Source organism: Manis pentadactyla, chromosome 6, assembly GCF_030020395.1.
Source record: "Manis pentadactyla isolate mManPen7 chromosome 6, mManPen7.hap1, whole genome shotgun sequence".
In the NCBI taxonomy this organism is placed as follows: Eukaryota; Metazoa; Chordata; class Mammalia; order Pholidota; family Manidae; genus Manis; species Manis pentadactyla.
The window spans coordinates 142,466,886-142,488,445 of record NC_080024.1 but is presented as its reverse complement, the minus strand read 5'-3'; the positions used below and the strand labels follow the sequence as shown (position 1 = coordinate 142,488,445).

Genomic DNA, 21,560 nt, shown 5'->3' with positions numbered 1-21,560 from the left:
ATTTTTAAGGAAAAGATGATAATCTTTGTGAACAAGCAAGCAGTTCACAAACATGAAGGAGCCTGGGAATCGCTGAAATCAATTAATGAGCAAACCTAAACGCTTACATTTAGCTCTACAACGAAAAGGAGTTAGGTTTCCAGATGAACAGTGTCATCGTAATTATAATTCCCACTTTTGTTTGTAGTTTCAAGCGGGTTTTAAATATTACTGACATTTGTGATTGCTGGGCGAACACGGGGCCTCCCCTCCTCTCCCCGCCCCAGCCCTGGGCTGGCGACTGAGCGCTAGAGGCGCTTCCACTGATTTTCGCCTCTTCTCTCTCCAAGACTGTTTTGAGGAGCTGGTAACTGAGTGTATGAAGAAACCCTAACGACGTCGATGGGTTCGCTCGGAGACGGTGCCCCAAACACGGAGGCTCTGGCCTCCGGCGGGAGCCTGGGGCTTCCCTCCGCGCCTGCAGGCGCCCCAGTGGGGCCGATCGGGCGCCGACCGCAGAACCGAAAGCTGATGTGGCCCGGAGACAACATGGCGGCGGCGGCGTCGCCTGCCCTGAGCGCTCCGGTGGCCCGCGTGGGTCAGTGAACTGTTAGGACCACAATTCGTTCGGGCGCCATGTGGAGCGAAGTGGGTGTCAACCCACAGATAAGGACAACCCTGAGCGGACGCGGAAGCGGAAAGTAGGGAACCATGAGAAGAGGGCGCCCCCAGCTGGCTAGAGTCGAACGAGGCGACAGAAGAGCAATCCCATTCATTCAATTCATTCCATTCATTCATAGGCACGCAAACTTAAGTTTGTTCTTGAAGTGACCCTTTCAGCGATGCTGAAGGAAAGTTCTGCTTCCGGAGGGAGGTTGCACTAATAAAAATCTAACACAAAGCCCATAGTTAAACCAGTGAACTCACTCCACAAGTATGAACCCAGTTTCACACTTCCTTCCCTGAAAGTATATTCCCTGGTTAGAGAAGATGTTATGTACCCTGGAGATGGACATAGCCATTTGTAAATCCACAAAAGTTGGTGCTACAGGCACGGAGTGCACATCCCTATGTGGACTATGACTCTACAGTTGAGAGGAATACTGCTGCCTCATTCAGGAGTCTAATGTAATCCACCCACCACCACGTGACCAGGTGGTCCAACCAAAGACTGGTGTCCCATCAGGTTCTCAGAGTTGACTTCTGCTGTTAGCAGGTTGGGTACTCTGCAGTGGCAATAGCCACTACCTCAGCCTTGAAGAAAGGCAGTCCACCAGGTCACACCTTTGCAGACCCTCAATCCTGCTACCATAGCCACTTTGTGTATCGTTTCTTTGAACAAGCACTGGGGCATTTTGGGGAAAAGGCTCATATCCACAGATTATGGAGATCTCCTCCATAAAGAACGCCTTCTAATAGACATTGACATGGGAAATGAAATTTTTATATTCTGTGTCCATTCATTGTCCATCAGTCCCTTAGGCCATCTGTACTCATGTAAGAACTGGAAAATCGGTCATCCTGCTCAGAGTTCTATCATTTCAGAATATTTCCCTTTGCTACTGTCCTTTCTGAGCCACATCCACGTGAACCGCATAGGTGTTCACTTCTGGCATATTATGCACGTTAGTACTAGGTTATTTTCATTAAAAAATATTTTTTTTTATCCTCTAGTAACTGGACATAGGGAAATCCTGTAAGTCTATAGGTGTGGGTTGAGAAAGCGGCAGTGAAGCAGTGGAAGCAGGTGCTATGGGAATCTAAGTTATCCTCTTACAAAGCTTACTGCTTGCCCCAGCCCTGTATACACTGACCTTCTCCCAGTGAAATGTTGCTGTGTACATCCAATTCTATTGATTACAAAAAACTAAATCCATGAAGGGCAGCCCAGATAACAGTTTTCTAGTGCTACTTCACGAGAGCTGTGGCCTTCATGAAGATGCAGCCAACCTGTGCTGAGGGAGCTGGGGGATTAAGTACCCCAACCTCCCTCCTCCATTCAGCTCTCCTGCCAGTGCTCCCCGTTCGTTGGCTTATCTGACCAGAAGCCAAAAAGCCCGTTGACTTGGTCCACACGAGTCAGCCTCTGGGACCCGGAGCAGGATGAGAAGGAGAAATTCATCTGGGTGGACTTGGGAGTCCGGGAGTCCCGGCTAAGAGGCGTTCCCGGAGTAGCCAACGAGCTGGGGCGGGACACGGGACCCGGAAGTTGACCGTGCCCGGTCCAAAGATGGCGGCTGCAGCGACGCTCGCCTACGGTCTGTCACCTCCCGTAACCAATGGCTCCGCGATGCTCGGTGACTCAGTGAGCGACAAACGCACGACGTTGTATGATGCAACGTCCGAGTCGAGGAAGCCGCTGGTGCGCTTTGGGGTGACAAGGCGGCAGCGTGTGGGAGACGATGTCCTTGGAGGTGACTGGGGCCACCGCCGGGATGGTACTAGGTGAGTGAGGCTCGGGAACCTCGGCGCGCGTTTAAGCGGCGCGGTGCTCCGCCCCGAGGCAGGAACCTTGCTCCGCCGACTGCCGGGCGGAGTGGGCGCTCCATCACTGTTGGTCGCGCTGGGTTGGAAGGAGGGCGGGGGCTGGACCCCCGGGCCGCACCCCTGGACTGGGTGGCCCGGGCTGGGGTGGCGGCCGCTCCCGGCCCTACCCCACTGCGAAAAATTCCGTAATCCAGCCGAGGCTTCGGTGCTGCGAGGCGCTGCCGCCCAGCAGGGCAGCCCCCAAATCTGTAACTCTAAAAGTGATAATCAGGAAAGGACTTTACGCATCCTCATTTATACCGAGATTTCAGGGAGACCATACGGTGCAGTAGAAAAAGGAGAAAGGGAGACCCGGGTTGATGTCACTGTTCAGACTTAGCTAGTTGTGAGGCCCTCTGCAATTTATCCCCTGGGTTTCGGTCTGACATCTGTGCATTGGCCCTGGGTTATCTGATTTGTATGTGTAATTTTATTTCGCGACCAGTACAGCCCTTCAAGGTATTGTTTTCCTCACTTTGAAGACAAAGAAATAAGCTCAGAAGGTTAAATGAATTCCTCAGAGTCACCCTGGCTTTTAAGGGTCAGCATCCCAGATTCCAGTCTGGCCTGGCCAACTTCAAAGCCCTTCTTTGTCGTTGGGGGTTCACAATTAAGATCATCAACGTTCATTTTGAAAAGCTAAGTTTGTAACTAGTGTGTTTTTACAAGATAGAAGTCATTGAGGTAGGGGAGTGGGAAAATAATTATAATTTTTTTGGATTGTGGTAAGATTTTGCTAATCAGATGCTTGTTCTGTTCACAAAGAGTGGATAAAGTAGTTGTAGTATGAGACAATTGATAATTACTGACCAGTTAGTAACTTACTCTCACTTTGTAAAACAGCAGAGCTGTATGTTTCGAATCGAGAGGGAAATGATGCTACGGGAGATGGAACCAGGGAGAAACCTTTTAAAACAGGTTTGAAGGTAATGTCCCTCCTCGTTAGGAAAACGACTTTTCATTTATTAATGGCTTCAATCAGTGATTATGTGGCTTGTCAATAATGTTGTTTCCAACACCAGGTTTTGAAGATCATTTTCAGAAAAGGGGAAGTAAGGCATGTGTACAGATATGTAGCTTTAAGAGTATTAGATGAGCAAGTCTAAACTTATTTGAACATTTTAAAAAGGTGTCTTCATCCTTATGCAGCATTGCATCTTAGAATTTTTCTCTCCAGTGAGGCAGATGGCTGGTTTTTCAATTCTTACAGAAACAAAAATCAGCTTTGCTCAGTCACACTGAGCTCATGCCCAGCTTTCTTCCAAACTGACTCCTAAGAGGCCTGCTGGTGAATTTACCACTTGAGTCCAGATGTGATCCTGAGCCTTGAAACTTCAAGACCTAATTTATATCAGTACATGAGGAATGGACCTGTCTCTCAGAACAGATGCCCAGTAATTCATGAGTCTGGAGCTTGAAGCTAGAATACTATTTATTAATACACTGTTATTTCTCAGGATCTAGAATCCTCAAGTAAGTTTTGAATATTGTCTCCAAACAGACCTATATGGGAAGCCAAATACAGATCAGAGATGTCCTTCCAGAACATTGGTTCAGAGCATCAGTGTTACATAACTGATTCCATCAGGTAGATGGGCCAAGACATCTCTTTTTTTTTTTATTAAGGTATCATTGATATACAATCTTATGCTCAGGTTTCACATGAGCAACATTGTGGTTACTACATTCCCCCCATTATCAAGTCCCCACCACATACCCCATTACAGTCACTGCTCATCAGCATAGTAAGATGCTATAGAGTCACTACTTGTCTTCTCTGTGTTATGCTTCCTTCCCTGTGCCCCCCATATATTATGTGTGCTAATCATAATGCTCCTTATTCCCCTTCTCCCTCCCTTCCCACCTACCCTCCCCAGTCCCTTTCCCTTTGGTAACTGTTAGTCCATTCTTGGGTTCTGTGAGTCTGCTGCTGTTTTGTTCCTACAGGTTTTGTTTTGTTGTTACACTCCACAGATGAGTGAAATCATTTGGTACTTGGCCAAGACATCCCTTTTAAGGTAGCCATGGGCTTGCCTGTTGAACTGGGATGGCTGTAGCTACCCCCATAAGGAAGATGGCTTAAAGCCCTCTCCTTGGACAGCATTAGGAAGAACACTGCCTTGACACTCTTTTTCTGTGTATCCATCCATGCCTGGCCAGCTCCTCTTTTTGTTAGCTCTGTTGCAACACAAATTTAGGTTATTATCAAGTGTTCCTGTCCTGGGAGCATTCTCTTCCCTGTTAGATTACACTGTGTGGTTACACTTTGGTGTGTCATATATGGTCCTTGTTTTTAACTTTTGGAGGGAAATCTCTCTCTCAGATTCTTGGGATGATGCCTATGGCTCCCCAAAACTGACAATAGTGTTTAGGTGAATGTTTGCACAACATTGCTATTAGCAAAAGTTTGCCATTCTGCTTTCAGGAATTACAGCTTCCATCTTTCACTTTCAGTGATATTAAAGGAGCAGTCAGAGAGTATTAGGTAGGAAATTCATTCCTAATGATTTACAAACATCTCTACAAAGCCTAATTATTAAAAAAGTGAGCTCTTGGATGTTTTTAAAAGATCCAGGTTTCCTCTCTGCAGCAATCATTGAGTTGAAACTAGTATCAAAACAAGATGAAAGTATTTTTCAGGCCTGGAAACCAGGCTTTTAGAAAAGGTCAGTTTTTGTAAGCAAGCTTCAGATCCTACAACTGCAGAGAGTAATTCATTACATTTCTTGGTTGTCTTATATAAAATACTAAATGACATGGCAATACCTGATGCATCCCAGTACTAGGGAAAAGAGGTGTTCAACATATGGGAATTTTTCAAGTTAATTAAGTTTAGCCTTTTGTGTCCTTAACCATTTTTTGGTTGAAAGAGTTTCAGAAACAATTTGCCTGCTTTCTTAGGATGAACCATTTAGATATGATCTGCAGTTGGCTTTTGTTGTTAGCTGTCTCTTCTCTTGTTGTCAGTGTATCTCCTGTGGTCCCTACAGCTACTTAAAATCTGCTGTTTCTATTCTGCTTATACTGGGAAACTATACTGTATAACCAAACTTGCAAGAATTGTTTGAAAAGGACCTGACGGCATCTACTTTAAGCAAAATATCCTTAGTCCAGGCAACCAGTCCTTCCCTCGACATCGACTTTCAGCTGTTGGGGTCTTTATGCTTTCTTCTTGGCTCTTGATTAGCTTCCAGATGTTTGTAGTTGATTTATAATTGAGATACTATTTTGAGTTCAAATATTGCACAATGTTAAAGAAATTTTCTTTTTCTCCCTTCCCACTCCAGGCTTTGATGACAGTGGGAAAAGAACCATTTCCTACCATTTACATAGATTCACAAAAAGAAAATGAGGTAGGGTGAACTGAAAACTTTGCAGAATTATATTGTGAATACATTTTCATCAGAGCATAGAGGTCTTGAAAAACTGAAATGCCTGTCTTTCTCTTTAGAGGTGGGACGTTATTTCTAAATCACAGATGAAGAACATTAAAAAAATGTGGCATCGGGAACAAATGAAGAATGAATCCCGGGAAAAGAAAGAGGTGAGCAATGCATTTGTCATTGTGAACATTTTAAGAAGTTAGACCATTAGAAACCATGTTAACTAATTGCTTTATTATTAAATTAGGCAGAAGACAATTTGCGTAGAGAAAAAAACCTGGAAGAAGCAAAGAAGATTTCTATAAAAAAAGACCTAAGTCTTCCAGAGCCAAAATGTGTAAGTGTGACGTGTATCATTTCAAATGTGGACTTGCCACACCAAACTGTTATTTCTGCGTCTGTGGGGCCTGCAGCGTGCTTTGTTCCTTTGCACGGTGTTCTTTCCCTTCCTTTTACAGGGGATCAACATAAATAACGCTTTAGAGTTAAAAGGCTGGTTCCTTTGTTTAGAATGTTTAGCGGTTTGTTGAGTGGAAGCTCGCAGGCCTGGCTGTCCAGGGTGGTGTTGGTAAGCAACTTTGCCCTCCCTAAGCGTGTCTCCTCACCGTAAAATGGAGAGGCTGAAAGCCATGATTTTCATGAGTTTTTAAATGGATAAAGTTACGTGGTTTTATAAAATTGAACTCCTTCTGTAGTCTTTCTAGAATAGAATACTGGACTGTGAATGGGCATGCTCCAGTTTCAGGTAGCTCTTAGTGCAGGTGACTTGTCACATTTTTCCTGTTTCCTTAGTGATGAAGCTGTTTTCTTGGCTACCGTTCACCATCTCCTTCCCTTACTCATCTCCTCCATCTCCCAAACAAAAAGCTAGCCTTTGTTCTACCTGCCAGGGTGTTGAGAGGGACTGTGAAGCCAGGGAAGGGGCCTGTGTGGACTCTCTTGTTGCTGTCGTGAGTCCATTTACTCAATTGATTTTGTGTAGCAATATCTGAAATAATGGGTTTCTCATTACCAGTTTTGCACTAAGAGAAAGAAGACTTGGATTCTTTTTATTTTTATTTTTTACCCACTCCAGTATGGTGAAATTTTTTGCTTCTGGCCTGCAGTTGAGTGACTCTTGGTGGTTCTGCACTCTTTGTAAATTTTTAACACTTTACTACCAATCGTCTAATATTGGTGGAAAAATTGACATGCAATAAATTGACATTATTAGTCAAATATTATTTCTTTTAACTTGACAGGTGAAGATTCATGCATTAGAAGGTTATAGAGGCCAAAGAGTAAAGGTGTTTGGCTGGGTCCACAGGCTGCGTAGGCAAGGTAAATGATAAAGCTTTTCTGTTCTCTCTGTTTCGTTTTAAATATCCTTGGTCATAATTAAAGAACATAGGAACATTCACTTTGGGGTTCTTTTTGTGTTTGAATGCTAGCTTTTCCAAGGAGATAGTCGTTTATATCCTAAATTTGTTCTTACTTTATGACTACTAAAAGTTTAAAAATTACTTAGATGTAAGCATCCAATTATTTAACTATAAGCAGCCACAGAGATCAGGAGGTTATCTAGTAAATATTTGCCTCGTTGAGTTTAATTATTTAATGAAAAGCAGGGCATGTATTACAGAAGGGCAGAGCCAAATCTGAAACTTATTTATGGTGGTCGTATTGACTTTTATTATTAGTTTATTTTCCTCCTGCCTCCCTCTTGGTCCTGATGTTTTGCTTTCTCTTTCTGTTATTGTATTACCTACGTTTTATTATAAATGGTTATCAAATCCTTCGTAAAAAGAGATGGGGCATGAAAAAAAAGGAATGATGCTATGTGGCAGCGTTTGTGCTCCTGCCGCTGGGTGCCCGGCCTTAGATGCCTGGGTGCCCGGCCTTAGATGCCTGGGTGCTGTAGAGCATTCGCGGCGACTTAGACGTAAGCCCTCGTCTCACGTAGCTTGCTCTCTTGCTTTCCCACGGTCATGTGGACCATGAGGATCGCTTAGGACTTGAAAGTACAGTGAAGAAGGTACACTGCTTTGCAAATACTGAGCAGTGATGTTATTGGTGGACCCTGCAGAGGATGGGGGCCACGTGGGAGGTTTGAACATTTTAATGTCTAACCTGGGAGTCTCCTTTACATGAGATTAAATTATGAGAAAGTACTTTTAAGTGCTTTGAGAACAGTCTGGCTAAATTTCTCTTTCTCATCTTCAGGAAAGAATTTAATGTTTCTGGTGCTGCGAGATGGTACAGGTTATCTTCAGTGTGTCTTATCGGATGATTTGGTAAATATTTTCTAAGATATGGCTGAAAATTATATTTTTTCAGTAGGTTCCTTTTTGTTAGTTTTGGGAATTTTAGGATCTGTATACATATGCTAAGCTGTTATGGAAAATTTCCAACGTATTAAAAATAGAATGGTGAAGAAACCTCACATTCTCATCACCCAGCCTGATTAACGTCTGAGTTAGGGCTGCTTTAACAAAATACCATAGCCTGGGTGGCTTATAAACAACAGGAAGTTATTTCTCGCAGTTCGAGAGGCTGGAAGCATGCAGGAGTTCCGGTGTGAGCCCTCTTCAGGTTCAGACTGCCGACTCCTGTTGCATCCTCGCAGAGCAGAGGAGGGAGCAGACCTCCTGTGACTTTTAGGAGGGCACTGATCCCAGTCCCAGGGTCTTCCCCCTGTGACCTCGTCTAACCCTATTCCCTCTCTCCCTGAATCCCTGTTCCCTAATACCATCGCATTGTGGTGGGGAAGCGTTCAACATGAATTTTGGGAGGACACAAACACTATGTCCATAACAAGTAACGACTGATATATGGCTAGTTTGGCGTTACTGCTGACCCCCTTTTACCTCCCGGACAGCATGTCATTTCATATAAATATACTTAACACGTGAATCTCCAAGAAATAATATTTTTAATATAAACCATATTACCATTATCACCCTCCCCTACATTAACATAGCTCCTAAATGTCCAAATTCTCCCAGTTGATTTATGTCTTTTTATAGTTGGTTGGTTTGAATAAGGACTCAAACAAGATCTACACATTGCATTCAGTTGACACATCTCTGAAATTTCTTTTAATCTATAATAGTTCTCCCTTTTCATTCTCTTTTCTGCTCCAACACTTGCCCCCATTTATTTGTTGGAAAAAACCTGGCTGTTTGTCCATTGGGACTTCTTACATTCTGGATTTGGTCAGTTGCATCCTGAGATGTCATTTAACATGTTCCTCTAACCTGTGTATTTCTTATAAGCTGCACGTTAGGTCTGATCAGATTCAGGTGGTTCTTTGTTTTTGTTTTTGTTTTTAGCAAAACTGCTTTATAGGCAATGCTGTATTCTTCCACTGGGATCACATCACAAAGCACATAATGTTCAGTTGTCCTTTTTTGAATGATTCTGTAATGGGGGTGGGGTCAGGTATTGTTAGCCCAATCCCTCCATTATAAAGTTCCTTGCCACTTTTCTAATGATTTTAGGAAGTATTGCTCATCATAATCTATATATTATTTTAACAGTATGAATTTTAAAGAAAACAAACTGTCCAGATATTTTTAAAAGACGAGAGCTAGTGACCTTATGCATATGTCTGTAGGTTAAGTATGTATTTACATACATGTGTAGCTCTACATAGATAAATCTTTCACAAAAATAGCTGTTCTTTATTAATTTTGAAAGTGCTAGCCAGCTTATTTTACTAGTTTGGGACAGATAACTTGTTTGCAAGTAATCCTCTTTGCTTTCTATACCTTAGGATATACTAGTGTACATGTAAAAAACTAAATTTGAACCTTGATCTTTTCCTAGTGTCAGTGTTACAATGGACTCCTCTTGTCCACCGAGAGTAGTGTTGCAGTGTATGGAATGCTAAATCTTACCCCAAAGGGCAAGCAGGTGAGTGGATCAAATTCCTCATTGGGTGAATAAGTGTGTATTTTCCAGGGTCTTTATTTGTATCTTTGGTATTGGCAAATAAATACACAAATGTGATTTGCTTGTGAAATTTAATCGGCTTTTCTGGTGAAGTATGTACACCGTACAGCTCATCTGATAGTACCTCAGGGACTTCCAACCTTACAGAATTCCTAAATAATCCTCTTGGGTGAAAATAAAGCCACTCTGCCATGGGTGTGTCAGTAATTTTTCAGTTAAGTGGAAGTAAAACTTAGTCTACCCAAAAAATTTTGGGAAAGAACATCTAAATCTGAAACTTTATGAAGAGAATTTGAAAGCTTCTTTTTTTTTTTTTTTTTTTTTGAGAGGGCATCTCTCATATTTATTGATCATATGGTTGTTAACAACAATAAAATTCTGTATAGGGGACTCAATCACAATCATTAATCAACCCCAAGCCTAATTCTCAACAGTCTCCAATCTTCTGAAGCATAACGAACAAGTTCTTACATAGTGAATAAGTTCTTACATGGTGAACAGTGCAAGGGCAGTCATCACAGAAACTGAAAGCTTCTTTTTAAAAAGTAAATACAGCTCTGCTATTCAGAGAGTTGTTTGCTCTCCAGCTAACAGGCACATAACTTAGGCCAGTTACAGTTAGTTGGTAATTATTGCTCAAATAACTAGTGTGATTTTATTTGTTGACTGGCAAAGAAAACAAATGTGACATATCCACCAGAGGGAGCCCTGGGAGTTCTCCTAATAGGCTAGAAATACTGACAAAAGAGGGTCTCCCAAGGTTCAGGTAAAAGAACCTACGTTAGGAATGAATATCTGACTCAAGGTCACTCAGCTTTCCCTGGAAGTGAAGTGATTGCCAGTTGGAGTCATCGTCATGATGTTACCTGCTATCCAGTTTGGTATCAAGATAATTATATTTTCCATGATGTGTGGCTTCTAAAATGAATTGCTTTTAATGGAATTAATAGGGAGAATTTGAATTTTTACTATATATCTATTCCAAAGAGAAATAGCTTTTAGTAAAGCCTTTGCATCTAAGGAGTTTTTCAGTGGGGTAATCTGTTATCTTAAATTATTGGGCAAAGGCTAGAACTATATGCCAAATGTTAACAATCATTAGCAGTTACTCGAATGGTGAAATTATAGTTTATATTCTAGGTTGTGCTTTTCTGTTTTTTAAAAATTGTGTAGGTGTATATTTACTCTGAAAGGAATACTGAATATTAAAAAATCAATATAAAATTGCATTATTTAGGTTTTTGTGTTTAGATGGATAGGCTAATAATGTTGAGTTTCTTAGAAATACCAGCTCATCAAAAATTTTGACATAAATTAAAATCCTTAATAATGTTAATTTTTTGTTTCCTTCTCTCTCCTTTCTTTCTCCCTACCCCCTTCTTAAAAATTTAGGCTCCAGGAGGTCATGAGCTGAGTTGTGACTTCTGGGAACTGATGGGGTTGGCCCCAGCTGGAGGAGCTGATAACTTGATCAACGAAGAGTCTGATGTTGATGTACAGCTCAACAACAGACACATGATGATTCGAGGAGAAAACATGTCCAAAATCCTAAAAGCACGTTCCATGGTCACCAGGTGCTTTAGAGATCACTTCTTTGATAGGGGGTACTGTGAAGTAAGTGTGCACTCATCTTTTGCAGACGATACCTTTTGCCATTTTTAAACGTGCATGCGGTGCTCATGGCAGGCATTTATTTATTCCTTCTTTCCATTGGAACAGGTTACTCCACCAACATTAGTGCAAACACAAGTAGAAGGTGGTGCTACACTCTTCAAGCTCGACTACTTTGGGGAAGAGGCATTTTTGACTCAGTCCTCTCAGCTGTACTTGGAGACCTGCATTCCAGCTCTGGGAGATGTTTTTTGTATTGCACAGTCATACAGGGCCGAACAGTCCAGAACACGAAGGCACCTGGCTGAGTACCGAATTGTTTTTTTATTTGTATTTAAAAATTTTTAGAGATTAAAAATATGTTTAGAGAAGCAATCTTTATATAGGCAAGTGATGTCAATGTGAAAAGTTTGGATACATTAAGAGGATATAGGAAGGGCAATTGAATAAATGAATGGAAACCATGTGAAAAGTTTGCTTCTTAGGTCATAGCTAGCTAAGGTCTGTTCTTTCACTTTGATTTGATTCTTATGTATTAAGGAATAAATAAGAAATCACTTTAAAGAGGGGAAGTGGAGGAGGATCTGAAACGAATTTGCAGACTGGGGAGTTGGTTAGCAGTGTTAGAATATTACCTTTCTGGACAGTTTTCCAAAGTTAAACGCTTGCTTAAGAGAAACTCAGTAGACGAGAAGAGCAGCTCCAAGCCAGTGTCTCATTCTTCCAGATACACTCATGTGGAAGCGGAGTGCCCTTTCCTGACCTTTGAGGAGCTCCTAGACCGACTGGAGGACTTGGTTTGTGATGTGGTAGACAGAGTCTTGAAATCACCTGCAGCAAGCATAGTGTATGACCTCAACCCGGTAGGTGTAGTATTTTATGGAAAAAGGAAATGATGACTCCTTTGGAAGGCAACGAAGGCTTCACCCTGAGTTTTTATAGATTTAATGGCTTGGTGAGCTTTGAAAAAGTGACATATATAGATAAGTTTTGAGATATAATTGATGTATAGTGTTATATTAGTTTCAGGTGTACAACATAATGAAATACTTGTATATACTGTGAAGTGATCACCTTAAAAAGTCTAGGTAACATCCATCACCACACATAGTTAAACTTTTTTTTTCTTTATGATGCAACCTTTTAATATCAACTCTGTTAGCAGCTTTCAAATTTATAATGCAGTATCCTTAACTATAGTCACCATGCTGTGTATTACACCCCAGAACTTAGTTTATTTTATAACTGGAAGTTTGTGCCTTTTGATCTCCTTTCATCCATTTTGGACTAATATTTTCAAGACTAAAATTTGATACTAGTCAATTATCAATAATTTCATAATATTTTAACTTATGTGAGAGGAAGTTTATATATGTTTTTCATCTTTAGGATGTCATTTTTTTTCTAGACTGAAATAATGTTTTACAATAATAGTAAATACTTTTCCTTAAAGTGGCAATTTTAGTGTTAGTGATTTCTTTATGTACACTCTATTTTCCTTTCTGCTGTAGAACTTTAAGCCCCCCAAACGGCCTTTCAAACGGATGAACTACTCAGATGCTATTGTTTGGCTAAAAGAACACAATATAAAGAAAGAAGATGGGACTTTCTATGAATTTGGAGAAGTATGGTTTCCTTTCTAATCATTGTTTCAGAAGTTGTATTGTGCTTAAGTGGACTGCTGCTTCTGGTTAATTAACCAGTAATGCAAGAGGCATCTTCTTGTTATCAAACCCTTGGGGTTACTTGAGGATTCATTGAGTCAGTAGACATAGAGTAAGCCTTAGAATAGTGCTCAAAGTGTTCTGTAGTGCTCAGTAAGTATTAGCAAGTTTTTAGTCTTCATATCTCATCCTTTGCTTTCCTCTTCTTCCATCATTAATCTGGGTCTTGACTTAAAAGCTCTAGTTGTAATTCTCTAGGCTGGCAGGATACTTCAGAAAGTTGTGGACTTTGAAATTATATGCAAAATACTGTTATGTGTATATATTTGTTTTGTTTTTCTGGAGAAAGTATCTGACTCTTCCAAAAAAGATTCCTCCCCCAGAACAGTGAGTTAAAAATCCTTCATGTGGAAGAGATTCAAAGAAGAAAATAGCCATTGGCTAAAATGCAAAACCAAGAGAGAATGACTTAATGGGAAAGATAGCCTGGTGCCCCAGATAAACTAAGCATCTGTCTGTTTTGCTTGGGACCACCCTCCTAACAAAGGTTGGGGATATAGATTAACATTTTCCTAAGCCCTCTCCTCTGTGCATTTTACCACTCTGTGCATAGTTATTTGCAAATCTGTTTTACAGATGAAATACGAATAACTACTGCTAGTTAGAGTTTTGTTTTTAGAAGGAATTTATAGAGATGGCAAACAGTATACTAGACCTTTATAAATTCTCATACTGTTTCAGCATTTGATGATGTATAACAACAAAATTTGTACTGAAAACTTGAGAACTGTTTTTACCTAATACTTAGAAAAGTAGTGTGATTGAGTGGAAAGAACACAAGCTTCAGAGTAGGAATGCCCCCCAGGTGGGCTTAGCTCCCCACCTCCGTCCTTACTGCTGTGTAACTGAGGGCCAGTGACCCTGCTGTCTGGTTCTGTATCTACCTTGGAGGTAATGTCCATTTGCAAAGTCGTGAGGAGTCATGAGCTCATTGCCTAGCAGGGTGCATCGCACAGGAAGCCCTGGATGCCAGCATTTACCCTACACACCGTTGTTATCCCATATAATGAGGATGGTCTTCAAACTTTTTGGAATGTGCAGTAAGACCCCTTTTCTCCTAATTAAATCTTACACAGAAGTCTAGTACCTAAAGCAGATAAAAGCCGAGAGCCCAGAGCTTTCTGCTCATTTTGAAGCTTGAAAACAGCCATGCCAGGTGATTGCTAAGGACCATTTCAGTTCTTACATTAAACAAATCAATGAGTTCTCCAATTTAGGACAAGAGTTTTCAGTTTTAACTTGAATTTATGTGTGGTTTACTGAAGGATGTTTTGAGAAAGAAACAGATTAACTTAATTCATCATCATCTCCCATTTCCAGATGTGGTTACTTTGAGCTTTGACACTGGTTATTTGTCTTATGACCATGTCTTATTACCATTGAAGGTGTATAGATTTATTATAACAGGAAAGAAGTCCAGGTAACAGCAGTTTAAAGATTGGTGTTATTAATAACGTACTTGGTGTGTAGATCAATGATGTTCTGGAGTATTCACTGATTATCTTATGTCTTGTGGGACTGAGTGGCCCACACTTGCTTCAGAGCTAGATAAAACTGGCCCCTGAAAAGAAAATAACTGAGCAGTGTCTAGTCACAGTGATAATGGCTTGGGTGGTTTTTCGGTTTTCATTTCTCAAGCAGCATGGCCCTTGAGAGATACTGTAGGAGGCAGGTCTTTTTACAGTTATTTTAGCAACTGCATGTGAGGTTTTTAGTGTGTTTGTTTTTGAAAGAAACAGACCCTTCCACCCGTGTGTATGGGTTATGGGCGGGCGTGTGTTCTCTACTGTGTTGCATCAAGAAGACAAGGGCTCCACTGGGTGGAAGAGCTGCTTCTATCTCATTGCATTTCAAGTTGTAAATGTTAATGAAGTCATGTTTAACCTCAGGATATCCCAGAAGCTCCTGAGAGACTGATGACGGACACCATTAATGAGCCAATCTTGCTGTGTCGATTTCCTGTAGAGATCAAGTCCTTCTATATGCAGCGATGTCCTGAGGATCCCCGCCTTACTGAATCTGTCAGTTTGTGATTCAGATAGTAATTTTGCTTTTAAAGGGGGTGGGGACTGTCATTAGAATAAGATACAGCTCTGATGAATATTCCGTTAGGGTATGAAGTACATATTGCCCTCTAAATTGGGTTTAACATACCTTGTTAGATTATAGAATTTAAATAATATTTTAATTGTGCATGATCTTAGTGCTCCTTTAGCTGTAGGAGCTTAATTGTGAGTTCCATTTAAACTCTAGATCAGTGCCTTCACTGATAGCCTGGTAGTAACTGTACACTTTTTTAAAGGTTGACGTGTTGATGCCCAATGTTGGTGAGATTGTGGGAGGCTCGATGCGCATCTGGGATAGTGAAGAGATTCTGGCAGGTTATAAAAGGGAAGGAATTGACCCTACTCCTTATTACTGGTACACAGATCAGGTAAAAACAAAATTATTTTTAATATTCTTTAAAACTTTTTTATGGTTATAGTTCTGTATAATCGAAGTTTTTAAAAGGAGGGATTCAGCATGAGACTTTGGTATTTCAGTGAGCTGTGTTCAGTTTCATGGTTCTGATAATGTAGCTAGTTTTGTCTTTGGCCAGTAATATGTTAATTTCATTTGAAAACCTATTTAACTACTGGCTTTGCTCATTGCCCCTGGGTTTTTAAGTTTGTCATCAGGTCCTACCAATATCTAGTGCTACTTTTATTTTCCTCTGGTTAAAGAGATACTCACTTAGTATAAAAGTTTGAAATCTCTCCTTTCCAGGGTGGCACTTAATCCCTGTTTTATTTTTAATAGCAAATTATTTCTTCACTTGTGGTCCCATGAAGTCATGTAGATTAAGGGTTGAAAGCTTAACCACAATAAGCTAACTCATTTCACAGTAAGTAAATTGTAACTGTTTTAGACAAAACTTTAAGCATTTATTCCTCTCTCTCTTTTTTAAACAGAGAAAATATGGCACGTGTCCTCATGGAGGATATGGCTTGGGCTTAGAACGATTCTTAACCTGGATTCTGAATAGGTATCACATCCGAGATGTATGCTTATACCCTCGGTTTGTCCAGCGCTGCAAGCCGTAACTCGTCCCTCCTAAAGCATTAAGGGAAGAATATTGTTCATGAAAGGGACAGACTGCCTCTTTAAAAAAATTAAAAACCAAAATTCTCCCCTTTTTATTCTATTGGAGTGTATCTGTTTCTGGTCTCTTTTTCTTTTCTGTTTCCACTACCCCAAAAACCAATCAAGTGACATTGATGGTGTCGTTTTAAGAAAAAATACCTGTCACACAGTTTGGGGGAAATATGTGGCATGTACCTGTACGGTTATGTGTACATTTCAACATTATATCCAATTATATGTTATAATCTTTGTGTTCCATATGCCATATATAATTAATTTGTAATTATGGACTAAGACATTCCAGTAACTTAATCTTTCTGTCCTCTTAAGTTTAACTGGAATTCTTTAATTTATATCATTTTATTGTGTCAGTGAATTAAAATAGACATCTTGGGAGAAAATTGACAATATGGTGTAAAAATCTAGTAGTAGAGTACAATTCAACAGTAGATACTGAAATCAAATACAGTCTTTTGCATCAGTTATTAATCTTTTCTAAATCTGTATAGCTGCTTATAATTCTAAGGCATACCTGATTGATAATGAAAGACTTTGAAAGAATGGAATTGTCTTAAACAATTTGAACTAAGAGCAAAATTCTGGTGGTTTTTAATGAACAGCATCCTTCCTAGCTCTAGTGGAGGCTAAAGAGGCAGAGGTGAGAGTAAAGATTTCCTCTGTCCTGGTCGTTCCTAATTAATTAAGAATAAATAATTCCAAAAGAATTTGCAGCTGGAATCTTAATGATAACTGTAAGTGGCTGCTTAAGTCATCCCACACTGTGTCCTTAGATCTAATCTCTGCTACCTTATTAACTCTTAGCAGGGTTATTGAATGGCTTCATTTCAGATTTGGTTAATTTCTCCCCCAAAATGCATGTCATGTATTCTCAATAGGCTGTATTCCTGGCAATCAATAAATGGACACACATAAAAACTTTGCGGGCTTTATTTTTTTTTTAAGCTTAACAGCTTTGTCTCACACCAATTCATGCTTTTGCATTTTTTAATCTTTATTTTTCATGATGCGTCTACGAAATGAGATATTACTAAATTTAGTAGTTATTACTAAAATTATGTAATGGGATGGAATGATTTTTTAAAATTAGATGTGGGTTCTAGTTACATCCTTTCTGTAATCTTTTTAGTGTTATTTTTGGGCGCATTAGATTATATCCTATTTTGCAATTAAATGAAAGATGGAAATGGGGCATTTAAAGTATATTTGGCTTGTATCTTTAAATAAAAAATATTTGTAAGAATGTGAATGAGCTCTAATTGGTTTCAACCAAGCAGTTCATTTGATCAGAATTTAGGTGATGAGATTAGACTCAGTTAGCTTAAATTTTAATTGTGCAAATGAGTCAAGTTTTAAATCCTGAGAGAGAGCTGTGGGATTAGGTGGGGATAAGGGAGTTAAGGTTATGGTGACTTGAGGCCAACAGTCTTGAGCACAATGAGTAGCAAATCTCATGCATGTGGCCCAGGGTGGTTTTTAAAGCGACCCGGGTGCGGCTGTCGCTAAGTTAGGTTGATGGTCACTGAATAACTTCCTCCTATTTCTAAACTCAACCTTAAAGCTTCTGTTATCCTTGTCATCCTCAAGTTATTTCTCATTAGTCTCTATAACTGAAATGGGATAATTGGGGCAAGGCTGAGACTGTTTACCAATGTTGACCAATGGCTACAAAAACACTGCATGTGCTTCCATTCAGCTTTCAATGCATATGGAGACATTCTCAAAATTATAGCTGCCATGAGTGCTATAGAGCTTTGTATCAGGTCACATACAATCATGTGCTTTAATCCTCTCAGAAACTTCCTAGGTCATTTGCATTCGCCCTATTGTCCCTGAGATAATGGCTGAGAAAGGTTAAGAAACATGCCTAAAGCTGCACAGTCAGTAGAATGAACTTCGAAACTCCAAATCTTGAATTATTTTAAAACTAGAATTGGTGTATTTCATTCAGCCCTCCCAGGCAGAAAGAAGGGGCGTTATGATGTACAAATACTGTAATAGCATTTGGTAATCGCTGGTCGATTAAATGATTTTTTTCTCATGCTGAAAGGTGTTTTCCTGCCTCATGGATTGTTCCTTATGTGGTGATTAGGTGAAGAACGGGCAGCCCTAAGTTAACATCGTCCATAGAAGCTTCTCCTGGAGCCTCTGTCTGCTCTAGTCTGAACTAATCACCCTCTGATCTTGGAACACAGTTGTTATCCTGGGATCTTGTTTCACTGTCATCCTCGGTATCCCTTTGCCTTTCTGTGTTGGACATCCTATTGCCTGTAGCCCATGTGCCCCACTTGGCACGCTTCCTCATTTGGGTGGCGCACATCCTCCAGTTGTTTTCCTGAGAAAGTGTGCATGGAAGGTAAATTCATCGAGACCTTGCATATCTAAAAATGTTTTTTAATCTAGTTCCACCCTTGAACCATATTCTCCATATAAAAATGTGGGTTAGAATCATTTTCCCCTGATTTTGCAGCCCTGGCTTCCAGTGTTGCTACAGAGAACTCCCAAGTATTCTCATAGCTGGTCCTTTAGGACCTATCTATTCTAGAAGCTTGTCCCCAGTGTTTGAAATTTGATGACATTTCTTGCATCCGTTCAATGTCACACCCTTCAGCTGTGAAAAAGTGCCTGAAACTGGTTTATTGAAAGTCTCCCTTCTGTTCTTTTGTTTGTTTTCTTTCTAAAGCGACTACTATTCAGAGACTAGACTTCCTTTTAAATTATCTTTTATCATTTTTTTGCTTGCTATTTTCTGGGAGTTTTCCTCAGTCTTTTCCCAATCCTTCTATTGGGTTTTTCATATCTGTTAGCATAGTGATTTTTTTTTTTTTAATTCTCAGTCTGGTCCTAGAAAGTAGTCTTCACGGTCTCTTATCCAAGTTTCTTTTTGCATCATCCCAGTTTCCTCCATGTTATTTTCTTCTGTTTGTTTGGGTCTGTCTTTCCTGTTAAAGGCTTTCCTCAGATGCCAGGTGATGCTTAGTTATCTGCTGAGAATTCCAAGTGGGAGTTAGAATGCCGGAAGTGTGTGTGGAGGGCATGTGCACCTCATGTAGGTTGAGTAGCCTGGGTATTGGGTAAAAGAGTCCCTGGATGTCGGTAGCCTTTCCTATTGGGCTGGTCAATTCCAGACTCTTCTGTGCAGGAAAAGGCGAAGAGAGCAGAGTCTCTGCCTTCAGTAAGCACAGTTCCCTGAAGTCTGCCCTTGTCTGTAGTGACTCTGTGCTCACTTGTGCCTGGTATCTTCCTTCCAGAGCCCTCAACTTCTCCAGGAACCAGACCCCTGGGCAGCTGCTAGGTGGTGGGCCAGTCACCTGCTGCCGTGGGGGCACCTGGGCAATCAGACTTCTGGTAGAGACTTGCTCCATCTCATTCTAGCAGCTCTCTCTCATCTCCACCTCCAGAGGGCCCTGGCGCTAGCGGTCCTGAACCGCCTAGGGACTCTATCCTGTGAATCTGGGTGGTTCTTGTCTTAGGATGGCCAGCTTAGGATTCGGATTTCTTGGGTCTGCTATATCATTAACCATTTAACCACCTGCCTTCCAGCTTCCAAAATTCTATTACATGGTTCTCTTTTCTTTTTTTCCATCCTTTTAGGTTTGTGCTTAGAAACAAACAAAACCCCACCACCAACAAAACCCCTATTGACATTTTAGTGGGGCTTTGGGGAGGGAGTGAAGTTAGATCTGTGAGTTCAGCACCCCAGCCCCCAGTCTTTACCCAGAGGTCTTCACACCTCTATATGTGAAGACAAAAGGGTGTGGGCAGAAGCAAAAAGGAAATGCTCAACTATTAGCTGTCAGGAAAGACAAATTAGCAAGGAGATGATGAGTTCTCAGAAAACTGTTTCTTTAAAAATGAATGACAATTAGTTTGAACCATATTTCTGTGCAGATGACAGACTTGCTGCTGGACAGTGGTAACTGCTGGTCCTCCTACAGCATAAAGCGCTCTCAGGTGGGACCCGACCAAACTGTGGAAAAACGACAGTAAAAATGTACACTCATGTTTTCTCAAAACAGTTGTCCTACTGACTGATGAGTTTCTTTTTCTCGGTCTCTCCAAGGCTGGAAACCTTAGCGTTCCCCGATGCTGCCCTCCTGATGGCCACTATGCCCTTAGCCACCTTTTGCTGTCCGCTTTTCTTCTTTCTGTGGCCACCGTCTCCTGTTTGCTCTCCTTGCCTCGCCTCTCTTACAGGCCGTCGCCTGCACACTCTTCTTGCTCAGCTGTCTTCCCCGGAGAACGGCCTGGACCAGGCCCATCTCCTCCATGACTGCTTGATTATCGATGATCCGATGATCCATTAGCCTGCAAACAAGGCCCCAGTCCCTTTAGCACTTGCAGACTGGGCCCTCAGCCTTGTCTCCCAGGCCTTCCTACACCCCGTGCAGTGGCCAAGTGAATGGCTTGCTCTTGGTTATCATGTGCTTTTCTGCCTCCCTCGTGTCCCCCTCCCCACATTCAGTATATCCCAATGTTACTCTTCTGTGTTCTAATTCCACTTGATGAAGAACCATTCTTCATTCTCTCGCCTGAAATCATCACTTTTATCAGGGAAGCTTCTATTCACCTCTTGCTCCTCCAAAAGAAACAGGTGGATTTACTGGATAAATATAATCCCCTCGCCCCCCAAGTCTTAGCGGAGTGGGAAAGGAGCATCTCTAGGCATCAGTTGGAAGCGAGGGAGGGTCTCAAAGCCAGAGTTGTTAGGGATGGGGGTTAGAGGGAGAAAAGTCCAGATAAAGACATGGGGGTGCCTTTTTAAAAGTTTTATTAAAATAGAACATTCATACAGAAAAGGGCATACCTCATAAGCATACAACTCTGTGGATTTCCATAAAGTAAATATACGGGGTGCCCAGCTTCTAGATGCCCATGCCCAGACAGGGAGGTGGGGCAAGAGCCAGACCCGAGTGTGCCTGAAGTAGGGCCTCAGAGGTCTGGCCCTTCTGTGAACATCTAGAAAACCAGTCCTGTAGCCCAGAGAAGGGCAAGGAAGCCTGCCCTCTGCCCAGGACTCGGTAGGGAATGAAAGCTTCCTGGGAAGAGTCAGCTCCCCTGGTTTGAATGTGCACAGCTGTGAGGAGCAGGATTACCACACCAAGAAATCAACCAAACTCCAAGACCGGTGGGATCCCTGGATCCTGGCAGAGGCAAACCAGAAAGTCTCTAAAGGGACCCATCCACCACTCGGAGCACAATTCTCTGGGAAAAATCCACCCTTGCCCAATATGAGCTCAAAAAAATCACCACCCTAGGAGAA

General features: G+C 41.2%; 1 protein-coding gene across 2 annotated transcripts; it reads left to right on the top strand.

Moving 5' to 3' along the window:
• The first annotated feature begins 2,272 nt into the window (after window positions 1–2,272).
• On the top strand, window positions 2,273–17,546 carry NARS1 (asparaginyl-tRNA synthetase 1). 2 transcript variants are annotated; one of them, XM_036876717.2, is made up of 15 exons: window positions 2,273–2,424; window positions 3,349–3,431; window positions 5,793–5,858; window positions 5,957–6,049; window positions 6,136–6,225; window positions 7,130–7,208; window positions 8,091–8,161; window positions 9,696–9,782; window positions 11,214–11,435; window positions 11,541–11,740; window positions 12,160–12,295; window positions 12,944–13,057; window positions 15,046–15,177; window positions 15,459–15,590; window positions 16,108–17,546. In XM_036876717.2, exons 1-15 carry the CDS (start codon window positions 2,382–2,384, stop codon window positions 16,237–16,239), a joined length of 1,680 nt encoding a protein of 559 aa, XP_036732612.1. In that variant the 5' UTR covers window positions 2,273–2,381; the 3' UTR covers window positions 16,240–17,546. The 2 variants fall into 2 exon arrangements, with proteins under 2 accessions (XP_036732612.1, XP_036732613.1); XM_036876718.2 differs by having other exon boundaries at window positions 2,298–2,424; window positions 3,352–3,431.
• Window positions 17,547–21,560: the final 4,014 nt, after the last annotated feature.

Bases quoted from the DNA above. Each gene is read 5' to 3' on its own strand.
- NARS1 (XM_036876717.2), top strand. From the start codon at position 2,382: ATGTCCTTGGAGGTGACTGGGGCCACCGCCGGGATGGTACTAG. The intron at 7,209-8,090 runs GTAAATGATAAA...TCTCATCTTCAG, and splicing joins CCACAGGCTGCGTAGGCAAG to GAAAGAATTTAATGTTTCTG. The intron at 9,783-11,213 runs GTGAGTGGATCA...TTAAAAATTTAG, and splicing joins TTACCCCAAAGGGCAAGCAG to GCTCCAGGAGGTCATGAGCT.